This window comes from Zeus faber (assembly GCF_960531495.2).
Source record: "Zeus faber genome assembly, chromosome: 1".
In the NCBI taxonomy this organism is placed as follows: domain Eukaryota; kingdom Metazoa; phylum Chordata; class Actinopteri; order Zeiformes; family Zeidae; genus Zeus; species Zeus faber.
This window is the reverse complement of record NC_137193.1, coordinates 46,615,069-46,629,508: the sequence shown is the minus strand read 5'-3', so window position 1 is coordinate 46,629,508 and position 14,440 is coordinate 46,615,069. Positions and strand designations below refer to the sequence as shown.

At 41.2% G+C, this 14,440-nt stretch overlaps 1 protein-coding gene across 1 annotated transcript; it reads left to right on the top strand.

Moving 5' to 3' along the window:
* Positions 1–1,011: 1,011 nt before the first annotated feature.
* Positions 1,012–14,182, top strand: firrm (fignl1 interacting regulator of recombination and mitosis). Its single transcript, XM_080008543.1, has 23 exons — positions 1,012–1,029; positions 1,131–1,216; positions 1,856–1,960; positions 2,293–2,433; positions 2,632–2,794; positions 3,071–3,155; positions 3,280–3,418; positions 3,889–3,978; positions 4,092–4,156; positions 4,613–4,761; positions 5,035–5,164; positions 6,129–6,315; positions 7,455–7,537; positions 7,851–7,902; positions 8,791–8,880; positions 9,696–9,881; positions 11,291–11,410; positions 11,515–11,610; positions 11,833–11,946; positions 12,119–12,223; positions 12,296–12,376; positions 12,458–12,604; positions 13,911–14,182. Exons 2-23 carry the CDS (start codon positions 1,154–1,156, stop codon positions 14,118–14,120), a joined length of 2,601 nt encoding a protein of 866 aa, XP_079864669.1. The 5' UTR covers positions 1,012–1,029; positions 1,131–1,153; the 3' UTR covers positions 14,121–14,182.
* The last annotated feature ends 258 nt before the right edge of the window (positions 14,183–14,440 follow it).

The following is a 14,440-nucleotide window of genomic DNA, read 5'->3' as shown; positions in this document are numbered from 1 at the left end:
GGTTGAACGGCGCGCCTTCTTGGAACCGGTTGAAAACGTTCACAACACAATCTCAGTGAAATTGTAACTATTTCTGTCGACTCGTTTTTCCACCCCGTGTTAGATGGAAACGAAACGATATCGTTTCGGAGGAATTAAAAAACAAAAACAAAAAAACCCTTCACCGCAGTTCGTAGTATGGTAAGTTTTAATCGCTCTATCGCTAATTCGCCGACGGGAACGTCAGAGGGGCAATGTGTAGGCAGCTAGCTAACAAAGTAACAACAGTTCTGGGCTGAACCTGAGCAACATACACACAGAGTACCATCCATCCAGCAACATGCTGCTTCTGCCATTTGAGTCCATATATCAGTTACACCTTGGTTTATTTACAGACAAACTAAAGTATTGTAGATTGGAGCTTGTATTTGCTTTTTTGACAGATGAGTGGGAGTTGTTGAAACCTGTTCTTTATTGTTTAGGTTGATTGAATATTGCTTTGATGTGAGCAACTGTTTTTTTTTTTTTTTTTTTTCCTTCTGTTTATAAATATTAAATCAAATATCTCTCTACGTATCTATCTATTTGTGCAGCTGACCTGACTGGCGCCGCCAACATGTCACAGAGCACCCTTCTGGAGGAGGTGCTGCAATGGAGCCAGGACACCTGCCGCAAGGAGCTCAAATCTGTCCTGCCCAAACTCACTATATCCTCGCAGGCTATATGTCTCAAAATAAATGTACGTTATTGGGAATTGAGAAATATCCCCTCAAAATCATAGTGTTGGAAACACCATGGTCTCATATAATTCCACATTGATTTTGCGGTATTGATTTGCAGGTAAGTTATAGAACTTTTAAATCAAAAGGGAAACACTTTATGTTCATGTCGTGGCAATATCTGTTCTCTTACAGGATTTCAATGCTGATTTAGCTGCCAGTTGTGATAGTATTACTGTGGTCAAGTTATTTATGAAAAAAATATCTCACATCTTCCTTGACCCTTTGTACTCTCTGCATCATAACTCTGAGAGCTGCGATGATCTTATACGTAAGTAACACACTCAAAACTGCTTGTTTTTTTGTGTTATGTACATTAAAAGAGTGGTGTATTTACTTCCAGCTTAATGTGTCATCAATCTGTCCAAACAGGTGTACTGAAGATAATCACAGACATGTTCCTCCCTCATATTGGTTTGACAGAACTGGAGGAGTGCTTCTCAAAGGTCCTTCCTGAGGTAGGCACCTCAATTCATGTTTTCTACATGGTTTGGAGGACTTCAGTCTAATTTAGAACAGGTTGCTGGCATCTCGTCTCTGCTCGGATCAAATTTAAGACACTGGTGCGCTCCTACAGTACAAGGCCTGCTCGTCTATATCTCCAATCGCTGGTCAGGTTCCAGACTCGTTCACTCCGCTCCTCCACCCTTGTAAGGCCGCCCCACTCAGTTGTGACTCTTCTCATCCCTGGCACCCAAATGGTGGAACAATTCCCCCCCTGTGTCAGAACGGATGAATCGCTCTCCATCTTCCGTTGTAGACAAAAGATCTCTTCAGACTACACATCGACCGTACTTTCACTTACCTGTCTACCCCATAAGCATCTTTTTTCACTTTGTCTCACATTCTTTCAGTACCAAAAATAACAATGCTACAAAACTGTCTAACTCTACCATTATTGATTGTTTATCGACTGAAGACTTTTACATACAGTTAGTTTGATACTGTGACAAATGTACTTTGTAGGTCACTTTGGGCGGTAAACGATGTATTGTAATGCAATATACACATTTGTCACATCTTTTATTTGTTTTTAGATATTAATTAATTTAAAATGAATATGCCCAAGTCTGAGATACATACTCTTTTGTCTACAGGCGGTTACAATGTTTGACAGCCTGATGAAGGAGATATCAAACCAAGCTGGCGCGTTGTCCAGTCAGAACACTGAATTGTGTGCTTTGCTCCGGAACAATCTACAGGTGCTCTGGCCACTAGCTTAATTAACCTATAATTTGTGTTGTATTAAACTGCAGCAAAATAGAATTGGGTGTTGCAAATAATGTCAAATTTACACAAAAAAGCTTTTTGCTCTTCATATCAACACCTTTAAATCAAGATGTACTGAACAGACTCTACAAATGAACACTTAAAACTGGTTAGAATGTAATATAGTCCTGAAAAATTGATATTTACATCTACTGTAACCATAACTCCCTATCAGATGATAATTGCACAAGAGACATTTCTCAATTTTCCTATCGTTTCTTAATTTCTGAAACACATTTTGACAAAGGCTGACCTTATATTTCAGGCTATGGTACAAATAATAGAAGCGATGTCTGCTTGTGTACGCCATGTCTGCTCGTTTGAGGAAGCCCCAGATTTGGAGGCCATCCGCTCCTTACCTTCTTCCATCCTCAAAGTGCTGAGGGACACCTTTCAACACTGTAAGGTAAAGTATCACTTATTTACCGATCACAGAGTCCGAAGCAGGTGGTTTAAGGGAAATCTAGGGTTGAATTTCGCTAAATTTCCAGTACTGTGTTCTCTGACTTATGGAAGCTTCCATACAATTATAGATGGTCTGTCCTTTACAATCTACTTTTGAATCTGCATCACTTCCTCAAATACTGTACCATCCTGTCCCTAGGAAAGTGAGGAGATGTATTGTGGACGTCTGTCTCTGGTGGCTGACCTGCTGCAGGCCCTTTTTAAAGAAGCCTATTCCCTACAAAAATGTCTCATGGAGTTGCTGGACAAGATCTCCCTGGACAGCAGAGCTTCAGAAGAGGAGATCTCTTGCATAGTCACAGGTCTGAGAGTGTAAATACTGTATGTGAATACTGCCATCGTGTCTATTCTTCGATTTATAATCCAACCACAACGCACCAATACACAAAAAATTCCTTTTGTATGTAAAAGCACTAGGTCACTACATTTTAAATTCTAGTGTGCGTGTTTGTGTGTTTTTATCTTTGCAGATATATAATACAATGGGTTATCATTTCAGCTGTTTCATTCGTGATTGTTTTTCACTCTTTCCAAAGCAGTTACCGTTTATATATGACGTCTATTATCGTTCTTTGCAGTAATTCACAGCCTGCTGGATATCTGCTCTGTGATCTCTAACCTGGACATGGCGTTGCATGCCAACACTTGGAAATTCATTATCAAGTGCGTTCCAACACACTCATACTTTTTTCTTTCTGTAATGCCTGTTTACAGCAACATGTCGTAAGTGGTGCATAGACTTGGCTTAATTATTAATTTATTGTGTGATACTAATTGCTGTGTTCAGACAGAGTGTAAAGTACCAGTCGTATGTGGACGAGCATCTCCGTCATGGCGACATCAGTAGCTGTCTATGTGACAACCTGCAGTCCTCCTTCCACAGCTGTCTCGAGCTGGCAGAACAGGTCAAGCAGGCAGGACCACAGGTAGGAAGGACCTGTGGCTTTGTACTTATCGCCATTAAAAAGAAATAAATAAATACATAAGTACATTTTTTAAAGCTATGGTCACACTAACAGGGTTATTCTTCCTTCAGTTTACCTTCCGGTTGTTTTGGTTTTGGTGTTTGCAATTAAAATTAATTAATGTAGAGTGAATGACAGAAAGGTTGATGTCGAAACATCACATGGTGGTTACCCTAGCTTTTTTCTTTAACCAGCAGTTATTGCATAATAAACAACAAACAGACGTCAAACTTTTTAATAATTCTTTTTCTGTCTTCAGCATTTATTGTGCCCTTTGGTTTAAAAAAAAATAAAAAAAAAATCTGTCCATTTCCTGTGCAACCATTTATTGTTTCAAGAACATTAAGTTTTGAGATTGATGGAAATAGGTCAGGGATGACTTGAGTGTTTGACAGGCAGTGTGCGTTTTAATGATTTCTTCCATTTGTAAGGAAATGACCCAGAGACCAGAATACAAGCTTTTCCTGAAGACCACAAAGATGTGCAGATTTTTTGCCAACACTTTAGTTCATTACATAAAGGTAGGACAAATTAGTGACCTAATTTCCCCAATTATATAACATTATTTTTATCTGTTTTGCAATTGAAACAATACAACTCATTTTTTTTTTCTTCTTCCTAACCTTCCAAACAGGAATTTAATTCTTTTCTGGCAAAGTACTGCAGCCGCTTTCATCAACTCTATCTCGAGATTATAAGGTAGATATTTTTCTTATGACTGTGGTGGGAGTACAAACCATCTAACTATATCTAAGAAAGGCAGACATTTTTCTGTCTGTCTGTCCCATTGTCCTTCGACAGCTGTTCATCCGATCTACTTCACACTTGGTGGGTGTATTACTGGTGACCTAAGTACATGCAGTGTCCAATTTGGTTCAATTTGGACATGCGATAGGTGTAATATTAATAAACTTTCAATTAACACCGAGCCAGCAGAGGGCGGGGCTTCAGGGCTCTCCGACTAATTCACTGTCTTTCCTGGCCTATGTCTTTAACTGACAGTGTCATCTTCCATCATGGAACACAGGACAGAGTCATTGACATTTTGTTCAACTGTGGCATTAAAATGTCTTAAAGTTTACATTTTAAATGGGCATGTACTAGTATTTTATAATTTTACAAAAGCCTCCACACTAAGCTCCCTCCTGTCCTCAGCATGCTTCCACCCAGCTTGTATGCTGCGACCCTGATGTCACCACTGTCTGAGGAGCTGAATGCAGCAGCTCTGGTTCCATTGGAAGCCCTTCTCACCCAGCTGTTGCCCCTTCCGCCCTTCGCTGAAGTTGTCCTTCGAAAAGACGCACGTAAGTACTGAAGTGTTTTCACACATACCCCTCTTTAAAAGAGCCAAACTCAGGCCACTGGACCAAAAAGCATAGCAAGAGAACTCAGTTATTTTTTCATTCACACTTTCCACAGCCTTGAAAGTGCACTCAGATCCCTTTCTGGTTCACTTCAGTGATATTGACTTTACATGTACACAGTAAAAACCTTCCATCATAAGCAAAAAGCTGTTGCCCCAACGTTCTCAGTGGCTGATCATATTGACAACCTGTTCGCCATCTTTTCCTGTACAGATTTCCGTCCTGAATGTGAGCTTCCTCAGTGCCTGCTGTTGGTGAGCGTCCTAGGTCAGCTGGGCTCCCAGCCAGAGGAGACACTACAGCTTTGGTACCGCGGCAGCCAGTTCTCGGAGGAGACACCCAGGTGATGAGTTTGCTTGAGCGTCTTACCTCCAGTTGCCTGCATTTCACTTCTAACCCCTCAGTGTTTGACAAAATGCACATCCCCAGCCTCTTGCGTACATGTGTAGTCCCTACCAACTCTAAATGTACTATATAGGAGCCCTGCTGAAATATAAATGAATACATTTTGAACGGGTTAACTGTATTTCTATTACATTATAGTTGTTAATCACATTGACTTTACCAAAGCTAGACACTAAAACATTTTGCTTTGCTGCCTACGGAAGTTGGAAAAGTACAAATAAATTTGGGGCGATAATGACTCACCCCTAGATAGGGAATGGTCCAAAAACTAACGTGAGAAACCTAAGATTTCAATCCATAGCTAAGGGGCCGTGGGAAGGTCAAGCTTGGTTTAAGGACATAGAGAAGGGAAAAAGTCCAAGCCAAGAGTGACAAAGCGTCTGGACTGAGAGGAGAGGAGATATGTGTTCGACTTTTAAACAGTCCACTGGTTTGTAGGCGGTCTGACTGACATTTTATTAGTTGAAGAATAGAAAAAGCCCAACTATAACACATACCTGTACTTACTGAATGAAAGTAGTTAGGCTGTGGAGTAATTCACTTCAGTTCAAATTCACTTCACTTTGAACTATGGCTAGATATTGATAATCTATATAAAGAAAGCCTATTTGACTATTACTTTTACACATTCCTAGTTTCTTGTTTGCAATTTTGGCTTTTATCTGGGATTTAACTGCCCTAGGCAAAGGTAATTGGATTTTATATAACTAAGTGCTTGGGGGCAGAGCCAGAAGAAATTGAATTATTGTAGTCTGACAGGCATGTGATCATAATTTGACTACCAATCCTTTTTTTCTTTTTACATTGACATGGTCCATATTCAAAATGACCCCGATGTCTTAAAATTAACAACCACACTGAGCTGACCAAACTCTCTTTATCACTGTCCCTTGTTTCACCAGGTTCCCTATCTACCAGGCCATTTTCACCAGTTTTCGTCGTTGTTGTACCGAGCGAAGGCTGCCGGTGCTGCTCCCCGGGCTGATGATGAAGGGTCATGCCCAGGGCAGAATCGGTCTCCATCAACACCTATGTGTGCATCTCTGTGCTAGCGTCGCTGCTCTTCCCCCAATGTACTTTCCAATACTGGTAAGGAATTCTAATCACATTGTATTCTGTACAATGGATGCACTAATGCCACTTTTTTTTGTCCTACAGGACCTTTACAGGCCGATACAGAATACAATTGGTCATTTTCCCATCAAACAGTTCTAGGGATTCTCCGAGGTGAACTTGGACCTGGGGAGGTCCCTCGGGAACTATATACTTTCAAGGGCTTTTTTACTGGTTGTATTTGCACCACACTGGAACTCTGCATGCGTCTCTCCGTCCGTGCGTGCGTAAGTCTACATGACTTATCCCCACTTTAAAAAAAAAATAATATATATATTTTTTTAAACCACTGAGTGTATGTGGGCTGGTCTACACCCATGGCGATGCGACTCGACTGGGTGGACTGTCTTCGGTCTGAGGGACTGGTGAGGGACCGTGGACTTGCATCTAGACCAGGGGTCTCAAACTCAATTTACCTGGGGGCCTGCCCTGCAGTAGGAGCTAAAGAAGTTCCTCAAAACGGAATTCTAAGAGCTACGAACGTTCCTAGCTCCTGCAGTGTGGAAACAAAAAATGGACGGTCCCCCCAAAAAGTTCTTAGAACTATGAAGAGGTTCCTGTGTAATGCGTGGTTCCTATTTGTCTTAATTTGCACTGTACAGTGGATGTCTGTTTGAGAGATAACTTTGACCCTAAAACAGGCAGGGCCATGCCAACAACATATAAACAGCAGGCTTCAAGTGTTAATCTGACCATGCTTGGCACAGTGTTTATTTTACATATTATTCACTTGTTGTAAAGTGTAAAAAATCTTTGAATACCCCAACGTGATTTAATTTCTGGAGTTACTGCCTCTTTTTCGTTGCAATTTAAAGGCAGTTGACACTTTTCATAGTTTTCACTTACTGACGGAACATTGATGCCTCACTATTCGTCTACAATATGCGTCATCAACTTTTTAGATTAGAAGGTTTTATATAAGAGTCTTGATGTTATTGAGAGGAAGCAGATACTGTTTGGGGGCAGAACTGTTTTTCTTGTCGAATCAGGACTGCCAGGATTTCCTGTGATTCATCGTGACTGGTTCTTTTGCTTTAATTTTCTTTAATTTTCTCTTGTTCAGTTTCCTCCTGGATCACTTTCCTCACATCCTCCCCCGCTCTTGTCATTCCTAGGAGAGTTGTTTGATAGAAGCTGTTCTTCAAGCTGATACACAGACAGCCCTGCTTGCTACAGATGTTTGGTGCTTCACAGCACGGTGAGAAGAGGGATTAATTCCACTCAGTGTCACCTGACATCTACTACCTCACAAGATTATCCTAATGTGAATGCAGCAGTGTCCAAACAGTGCCTGTTGAGCACCCCTACACTGTGGCCTTTGTTTGCTACCGGTTGTATTAGGATGACTAAATTAGGTCATTCCAAATAGTGCTGGATATTTTGTAAGCCCAGAAAATATTTAATTGAAACCAATCGCTTAATTGTTTTTAGTGCTCAGTGCATAAGCTACTCTATTTCTACCAAATACCTTCATTGTGATTAATGACTAACGGTGTCCTCTCTGTCCTCAGGTATGGGACGGCAGAACTGTGTCTACATCATGTTCGTCTCATTGGTAACCTGGTGGGTAGAGAACGAGACAATTTATGAGTAGAGGTACTCCTTACTTAACGACGAGTTCCGTCTTACAATGAGGTCTTTAAGTGAATTGGTCGATTAGCGAGGACCCGCATTATTTCACGGGAAGGAGGCGTGGCGATTGTGAACGCAAGTGCAGTGAACACTGACAGACTGCGGGAATGAGACTGAACAATGATGCAATATGACTAGACCGTCCAACATTAGTAGACTCTAAACATGTTCTTCTTAGTAATATGACATGTCAGACGTGTTTGAATTAGATTTGGTATCCATAGCTCCATAGGTCTATGTCTAGAAATAACACAAAAGCAGTTCAATGACATTAGTAATGTGAATATTATGATCAAGCAGGTAGAGGAATTAATTTCAACAGCCAATCTATGAAGTTCAGAAAATCATTCTTAAAGACAACATTTACAACAAAAGAAAAATAACTAAAATCCCAGACAATATCTAGTCTCGTATCACAATATCAATATTATAACAATATGCTGTCACCCAGCCCTAGTCTGGTTTCACTGGGCCCTTCTTACATTTGTCTATTCCAATTTTTTTTAAGTTCCACATCCTATTAATGACCTTTTACACACTCTTGGGCTCTAAACTCCTTCAAATCTGTCTTTACTGGGAAATTGTAGGGGTTTGTTCTCTGTGGCACCCAGCTGAGGTGACAATTGGTGTTTTTTGGGACCTGGGTTGTCAAGGACACCTGTGCGTAACCCGCTGCATCAAAAGAAGCCAAAAATTCACACATTCGCATACCTCCCTCCTTCAACTCTTCACCTTTCGCCAACTCTCCCTCCGCTAGTCCTCCGCTCCTCCTGAGCAACGACACTGACCTCGCTGTCCCTCGCCCTCATCTGCCCCCAGGTGAAGACGTGTAGCAGGGAGTCTTACCAGTGGTCCCACCTGGGCCTGCTGCTCCGGCGCATGGTCTTCCTCATGACTCCCAACCACCAGGTCAGAAACCCTGGGAACTGAAATGACAAGCTTTCGTCCTTCACTTCCCGTCTTAACACTGACTGAGTACAAGTGCAAACACAACCTTTTACTCCAAGTTCATTTGCTGAAATGGAATTTGTGAAATGCCTGTTTGAAGCTAAAGGATTTAAATGAGTGTGATTCCAAAGCACACTACGTAACTTTACTTCATAATTATTTTATTGAAACTAATACATAGGAATTAAAAGATGCTCAGGGTACACTGTCCAATTGTTTCATTTTCATTTTATATAAATGGGTTCAGGGAGGGCGACGGAGACTTTCTGGCAATGAGGTGCCGACCCAGCGGGGTTTTTCTTTATAAACAAACAACAAAAAGGCCCACTGGCCAAACATATATTAGAAATCAGAGTTCTTGGTGTGCGTCAGTGTCCGTTAATCGATCTGGGACCCTGCACCACGCCCTCCTCACTGCAAAAACAAACACATAAGAAAACTCTCCCAGCCGTCTCCGATCAATCAGCGCCAGCGGGCTGATTGACCGAGTGGGAACAGCTGCACCGGTGCAGGACGAAGCCGACACTGTAACGCGCAGACCCCGGCTTAACCACGCCCCCATCGTCTCTCACAATAAAATTATGACATCACAGAAATGATTAGACTGTCAAACGGGGTTCTAAATTGTATGAATTACTTTTTTCAACGTCCTATAAATGAGATTGTGCTCTTCTTAGAGGTGGTGTTTTAAAGATTCGATACTCTACTGTTTATGCATAACGGCAAGCCAGATGGTTGTACTTTTGCCTTTCATTTGTAGTGTTTGTTCTGTGCAGATGGAGCTGGTGGAGGTTTTCTCTCCCTCTCAGGTGCAGAATCTTCCAGTGTGGCATCACATACTCCTCAGAGCGCTCTCCCTGGATGCTGGCCTCAGGGTAAGGACGGAGCTCGTCACCTTGACTCAGAATGCCCTTACCGACTGGCAGGAGGCAGGGTGCAAACTGGGACACATGGACAAAGTGGTGAGTGTAAGTGATTTGTGGCCCAGGGAGCTTTTTATGACCATGAAAGTAGTGGAAACTGGAGAGAGGAAGGAAGGCAGGCCAGCCACCTCTGTGTATTTTGGGTTGTAAGAATAAGGTCAGCATGTTTTCAGTGTTGTGGAGAGCTCGGAGAGAAATCAAAACTGAGAAACATGTCATTTGTACTACATAGGTGAAACTGGTATGAAAAGCTTTTTCCATGTTCCCCACGATACTATTGAGCAAATTACAAGACATGTCTTGAGGCATATAAAACTATAATTGATAATAGAGCTGTCACAATTTGTGTGTGTGTGTGTGTGTGTGTGTGTGTGTGTGTGTGTGTGTGTGTGTGTGTGAGTATTTGAGCTACTTACATGCAATCATTTGTTTCCATCCAAATTTTGTGAGAATTGAGCCAATTTAGAAAGAATTAGTTAGAAATGTTGCATTAAATACAATGTTTTCATCATTTGAGTTGAGGTAAATTAACTGATAATTTTATGTTCCAATATTCTTGCTTTTCTTATTAAGGTGAGTGTATTATTGCTCCTTTATAGTGGCTTAAAATGAACATGAAAGACAATTCAGTTGTTAATCGCAATTATTTGTATGACAATTACATGTCATACAAATATCAACAATTTCAAATGTATAAATAGTTTCATGGTTGTGACAGCCATACTTGATACCAAGAAGTTGAAAAACTTCTTTTTAAACTGATTGACACTACCATTATAATGTTAAAGTAGTCTCAATCAGTTTGGGATCGTGGGGGCAGTGGCTCAGGAGGTGGAGCAGGTCATCTAGTAAGTGGAAGGTTGCTGGTTTGATCCTCGGCTCCTCCTGGTAGCGTGCTGATGTGTCCTTGAGCAAGAACCGCCTAAGTGCTCCCTGGGTGCCTCTATATGGCAGCCCACTGCTCCTAGATACGTCAGTTTCTAGGATGGGTAAAATGCAGAGAAATTGCAAATTTCCCTGTTGTGGCACTAATAAAGGTTTATTTAATAAAATAAAATACTGAAATATAAGTTAGTAAAATAATAATAAAATTAATAAAAATTAAAGTAACAGTTTTACTATTTCAGTATTGGTAAATCCTTTACAAATGATGTGCTATTTGAATTATATTTGAAATATTAATCTCCCTGTCAAGAAGAACATTCTGTTGGTAATATGTTCATGTGACTAATTTCACCATCTTCGATATTTATGTCAAACAATCTACTGCCATGGCGAGACAACGCCCACCTCACCATACATACAAAGAAGAAAAGCCTAATAAAAAATGATTAATGCTATCTTTTTGCTTTCTGTTGCAATGTTCTGCAAGAATTCATGTCTAGAGGATATTTACAGTAGATGAAAACTGTAGGTTCCCAGTTTTCATAACATCCCTGTTCCTCCAGAACACAGCGCTGAAGTCCCTCAGTGCAGTGGTCCACAGGGGTTCCATCCCTGAGGACCAGTGTTTGTTATCTGCAGTGAGACTGGTCACGCAGCTTTGGTCACGCATGTGTCCCAACCAGGTACGGTGCATACACACACACACACACACACACACACACACACACACACACACACGCACAGATATACATACGCACTTGTATATTTAAGTGTTTTTGTACTTGAGGTGCTGACTCATCCTGCACTGCACTGCACCCTGCAACTGCTACTGTCTATATCAGCCGCCCTGGTGAAGAGCATCCAACACCAAGTGATAAATCAGGTCTCTGCCTCCTTGGCTGCCCTTAGACCACCTCCTTGTATGTCTTTGACTCCTCAGACCATTCTATGAGTCTGGTTCTTAACTCTATGTTTAATAAAATGTTTCAGTTTTATTGTTATTAACTTTCAAATGGTAAAATTACACTCACAATTATTTGCAGACACTTTCCATTTTCCTGAGAATATTGAAGTCTAATGAAGTGGGGTTTTTTCTGTGTTTCAGGCCTTGGTGTGTGTTGGGGCCCTGGTGTCTCAGAAGTGTCCAGACGAGGTGGTGCTCGCTGCTCTGGAGTTCCTCGCCTCGCTAGGGAAGGTCTTTGTCCCACATGACGACCAGGTACGAACAACCTGATATGCGTTTTGCATTATTTTAAAAATAGAGACTTCTAATGATTTAAGTTAGAGTGAAATATCACAAGAAATAAACGTTCCATCTTGCCATGTTGCTGATGGATGATGAATACAAGGAACTCTTTTGCTCTTATCTTTGTCTTGTCTTTGGCCCACAGAGCCAGATTCTGCCCAAGTTGAGCAGCCTGTTTGGGGTCCTGCTGGCTGGGAGGTCCTGGCTGCTGCAGCAGCACGCCCTGGAGGCCTTTGCTCACTTTGCAGAGGTGGGATGATAAAATCAGCCGCCTTGGCAGCATTGACATTAAACCTGAATGTGTTGTTTTCGGTGTTCACAGATCACAAATCATGAGGAGGTGATCTCCCACAGCTTATCTGTAGAAGAGACCAAAACAAAAGTGGTTAATTATCTGAGCAAGGTATGTGATCGGAAACACTGTTTTATGCTCCAACTGAGAGATGAGAGATCACATGGGACTTTGTCCTATTGTTTCTGGTAGACTGTTGATGCACAGGAAGAAGCAGAGACACGGCTTGGGAGGCTCAAGTTGGAGTCACCAGTGATTGAGCAACACAGTGGGAGACTGGAGGCCGATGTGGAAGCTGCTGCAGATGGGTCGATGGCTTCGGACCTTGCTGACTCAGAGGTGAGCGCTATTATACAGCTATTTTAAAACATTTGTTCGGGCAGTGTTTCCTGATCTGGCATGCTGTCTCTAAAACCACGTCCTGCTTTACAATTTAGCACAAGAATACATTTGAATGGGGCCATCCATGTGCCTCAACAAGATAAGCGCGCGTAACTGTATGTGACAGCGTCTGGTGAAATGTGTACCAAGTCGGACGCAAAGCCCGCAAATCAACACGAAAGTTTTTTTCTCTTTCTTCCATCTTAGGAAAGTTTAAATGTTGAAGAACCCACTCAATATAACAAACAACAGTTTGAGGATCACTAAATACCTAAAGTTAATCACCAAATTACGCTTGTTTAAGTCTCGTCTGCAGCGTGTGTGGGTGTGGTGCCGGCAAATGTTTCCCCCTCCATGTAAGAGAGAACCTAGGCTCCACCCTCACCGGCAGGTGTCCTGGCTGAAAAGGAACAATAAGATTATTTTACTAAAATTTTTTTTAATATTTAAATAAATATTAATGAAATAAAGAATGAATAACCTACTTAGGGAGAGTATCATATAGTTTCACGTGTTCGTTTTTATGCTTTACATACTATACACTTATATTTAATTTAGGTTTGTTTTGCTTGTTTTAGTGACTCATGTTATCTAATCCTATCTTGTTCTGTTCTATTCATATCATATATAATGGTTAAAGTTTATTTTAATGTACATTTAGCAATTTAAACGTCAGCACTGCAAGTTTCTTTCCTGATGGTTAGCTGTCTACCCCACTGACAATGACAGGTAGTGTAGTGGGGGAGGGGTTGGGGGTGGAGTTAACACCTGTTGCTCACACCATTACCTGCCTCTTGAAGTGTGAAAAAGCTCAGGATCGTTGGGGGATTTTCTCTGCTAGATGGTTTAGGTGCAACCAACATTCAAATAAGCATATTTTCAGATTTCAATGGATGACACATCATTTGAAAGCTTAGAATCTGCACCTTCAAAAAAAAAACTGAAAAATGACCTTGTTGGTCTACTTGGGACCCAAAACACCAGACTCTGTCAAATAATAAGTAAAACGCCTGCAGCGACCCGAGATCGAATCCTGCGTCTCTCTCCCTCTCTCTACTCCACATTTCCTCTCTCTCCACTGTTCTCTACAAAAATATATTTGAATCTGGCAGCCTCTCCATTTTTTATATATATATATATTTTATTAAATATATCCTGTCATTTTTATGCATTTGTTTAGCACCTAAAAAAATAGTACTAAACAGGCTCACACTCAAGAACACGTTTGCCTTTCATAATGATGCAGCTCATGTCTCCCTCTTAGCCGTGTTCAAAGAGAGCTCGGCAGGAGAACCAAGCGGAGGAGTTGAGCCGCCACGTGCAGACAGCAGCGAGCGCTCTGAGGGCCGCTCGGGTGCTCAGTGAGGGCGACGCCCCCGCACCGCCATGGCTGGAGTCCAAACTGAAAGAGCTGCAGAATTTAATAACTCAAATCAGCACAGGCCAACATACCACTGAGCCCAGATCACTCTGATACGTCAGTTAGTAAATAAACTATTTACCTTTTGTATATGTATTTCCGATTCTCCTTTTTAAACTTAGTCAGTCTTGAATGTTTGTGTTTTTTTTTATATTTAAGCTGTTTTTCCTGAATTCAATAAATCTGTCCAGAGTCTTGTCATTAAGAAGGGTCAGTCAATAATGGTTGTGTGCAAAAAGGACTTTTGTGTCAAAATGTATTATAGTCATCATTTAAACAGTTGCTTCAACATTTTTCTAGAAAATTAAGACTGCTGCCGGGGGAACAAAATAGGTAAATTCAGTCATTTCTAAATTAGAGTGAAAGAATGACTC

Bases quoted from the DNA above. Each gene is read 5' to 3' on its own strand.
- firrm (XM_080008543.1), top strand. From the start codon at position 1,154: ATGTTCCTCCCTCATATTGGTTTGACAGAACTGGAGGAGTGCTTCTCA. The intron at 3,419-3,888 runs GTAGGAAGGACC...TCCATTTGTAAG, and splicing joins TCAAGCAGGCAGGACCACAG to GAAATGACCCAGAGACCAGA. The intron at 11,411-11,514 runs GTACGGTGCATA...TTTGTACTTGAG, and splicing joins CACGCATGTGTCCCAACCAG to GTGCTGACTCATCCTGCACT.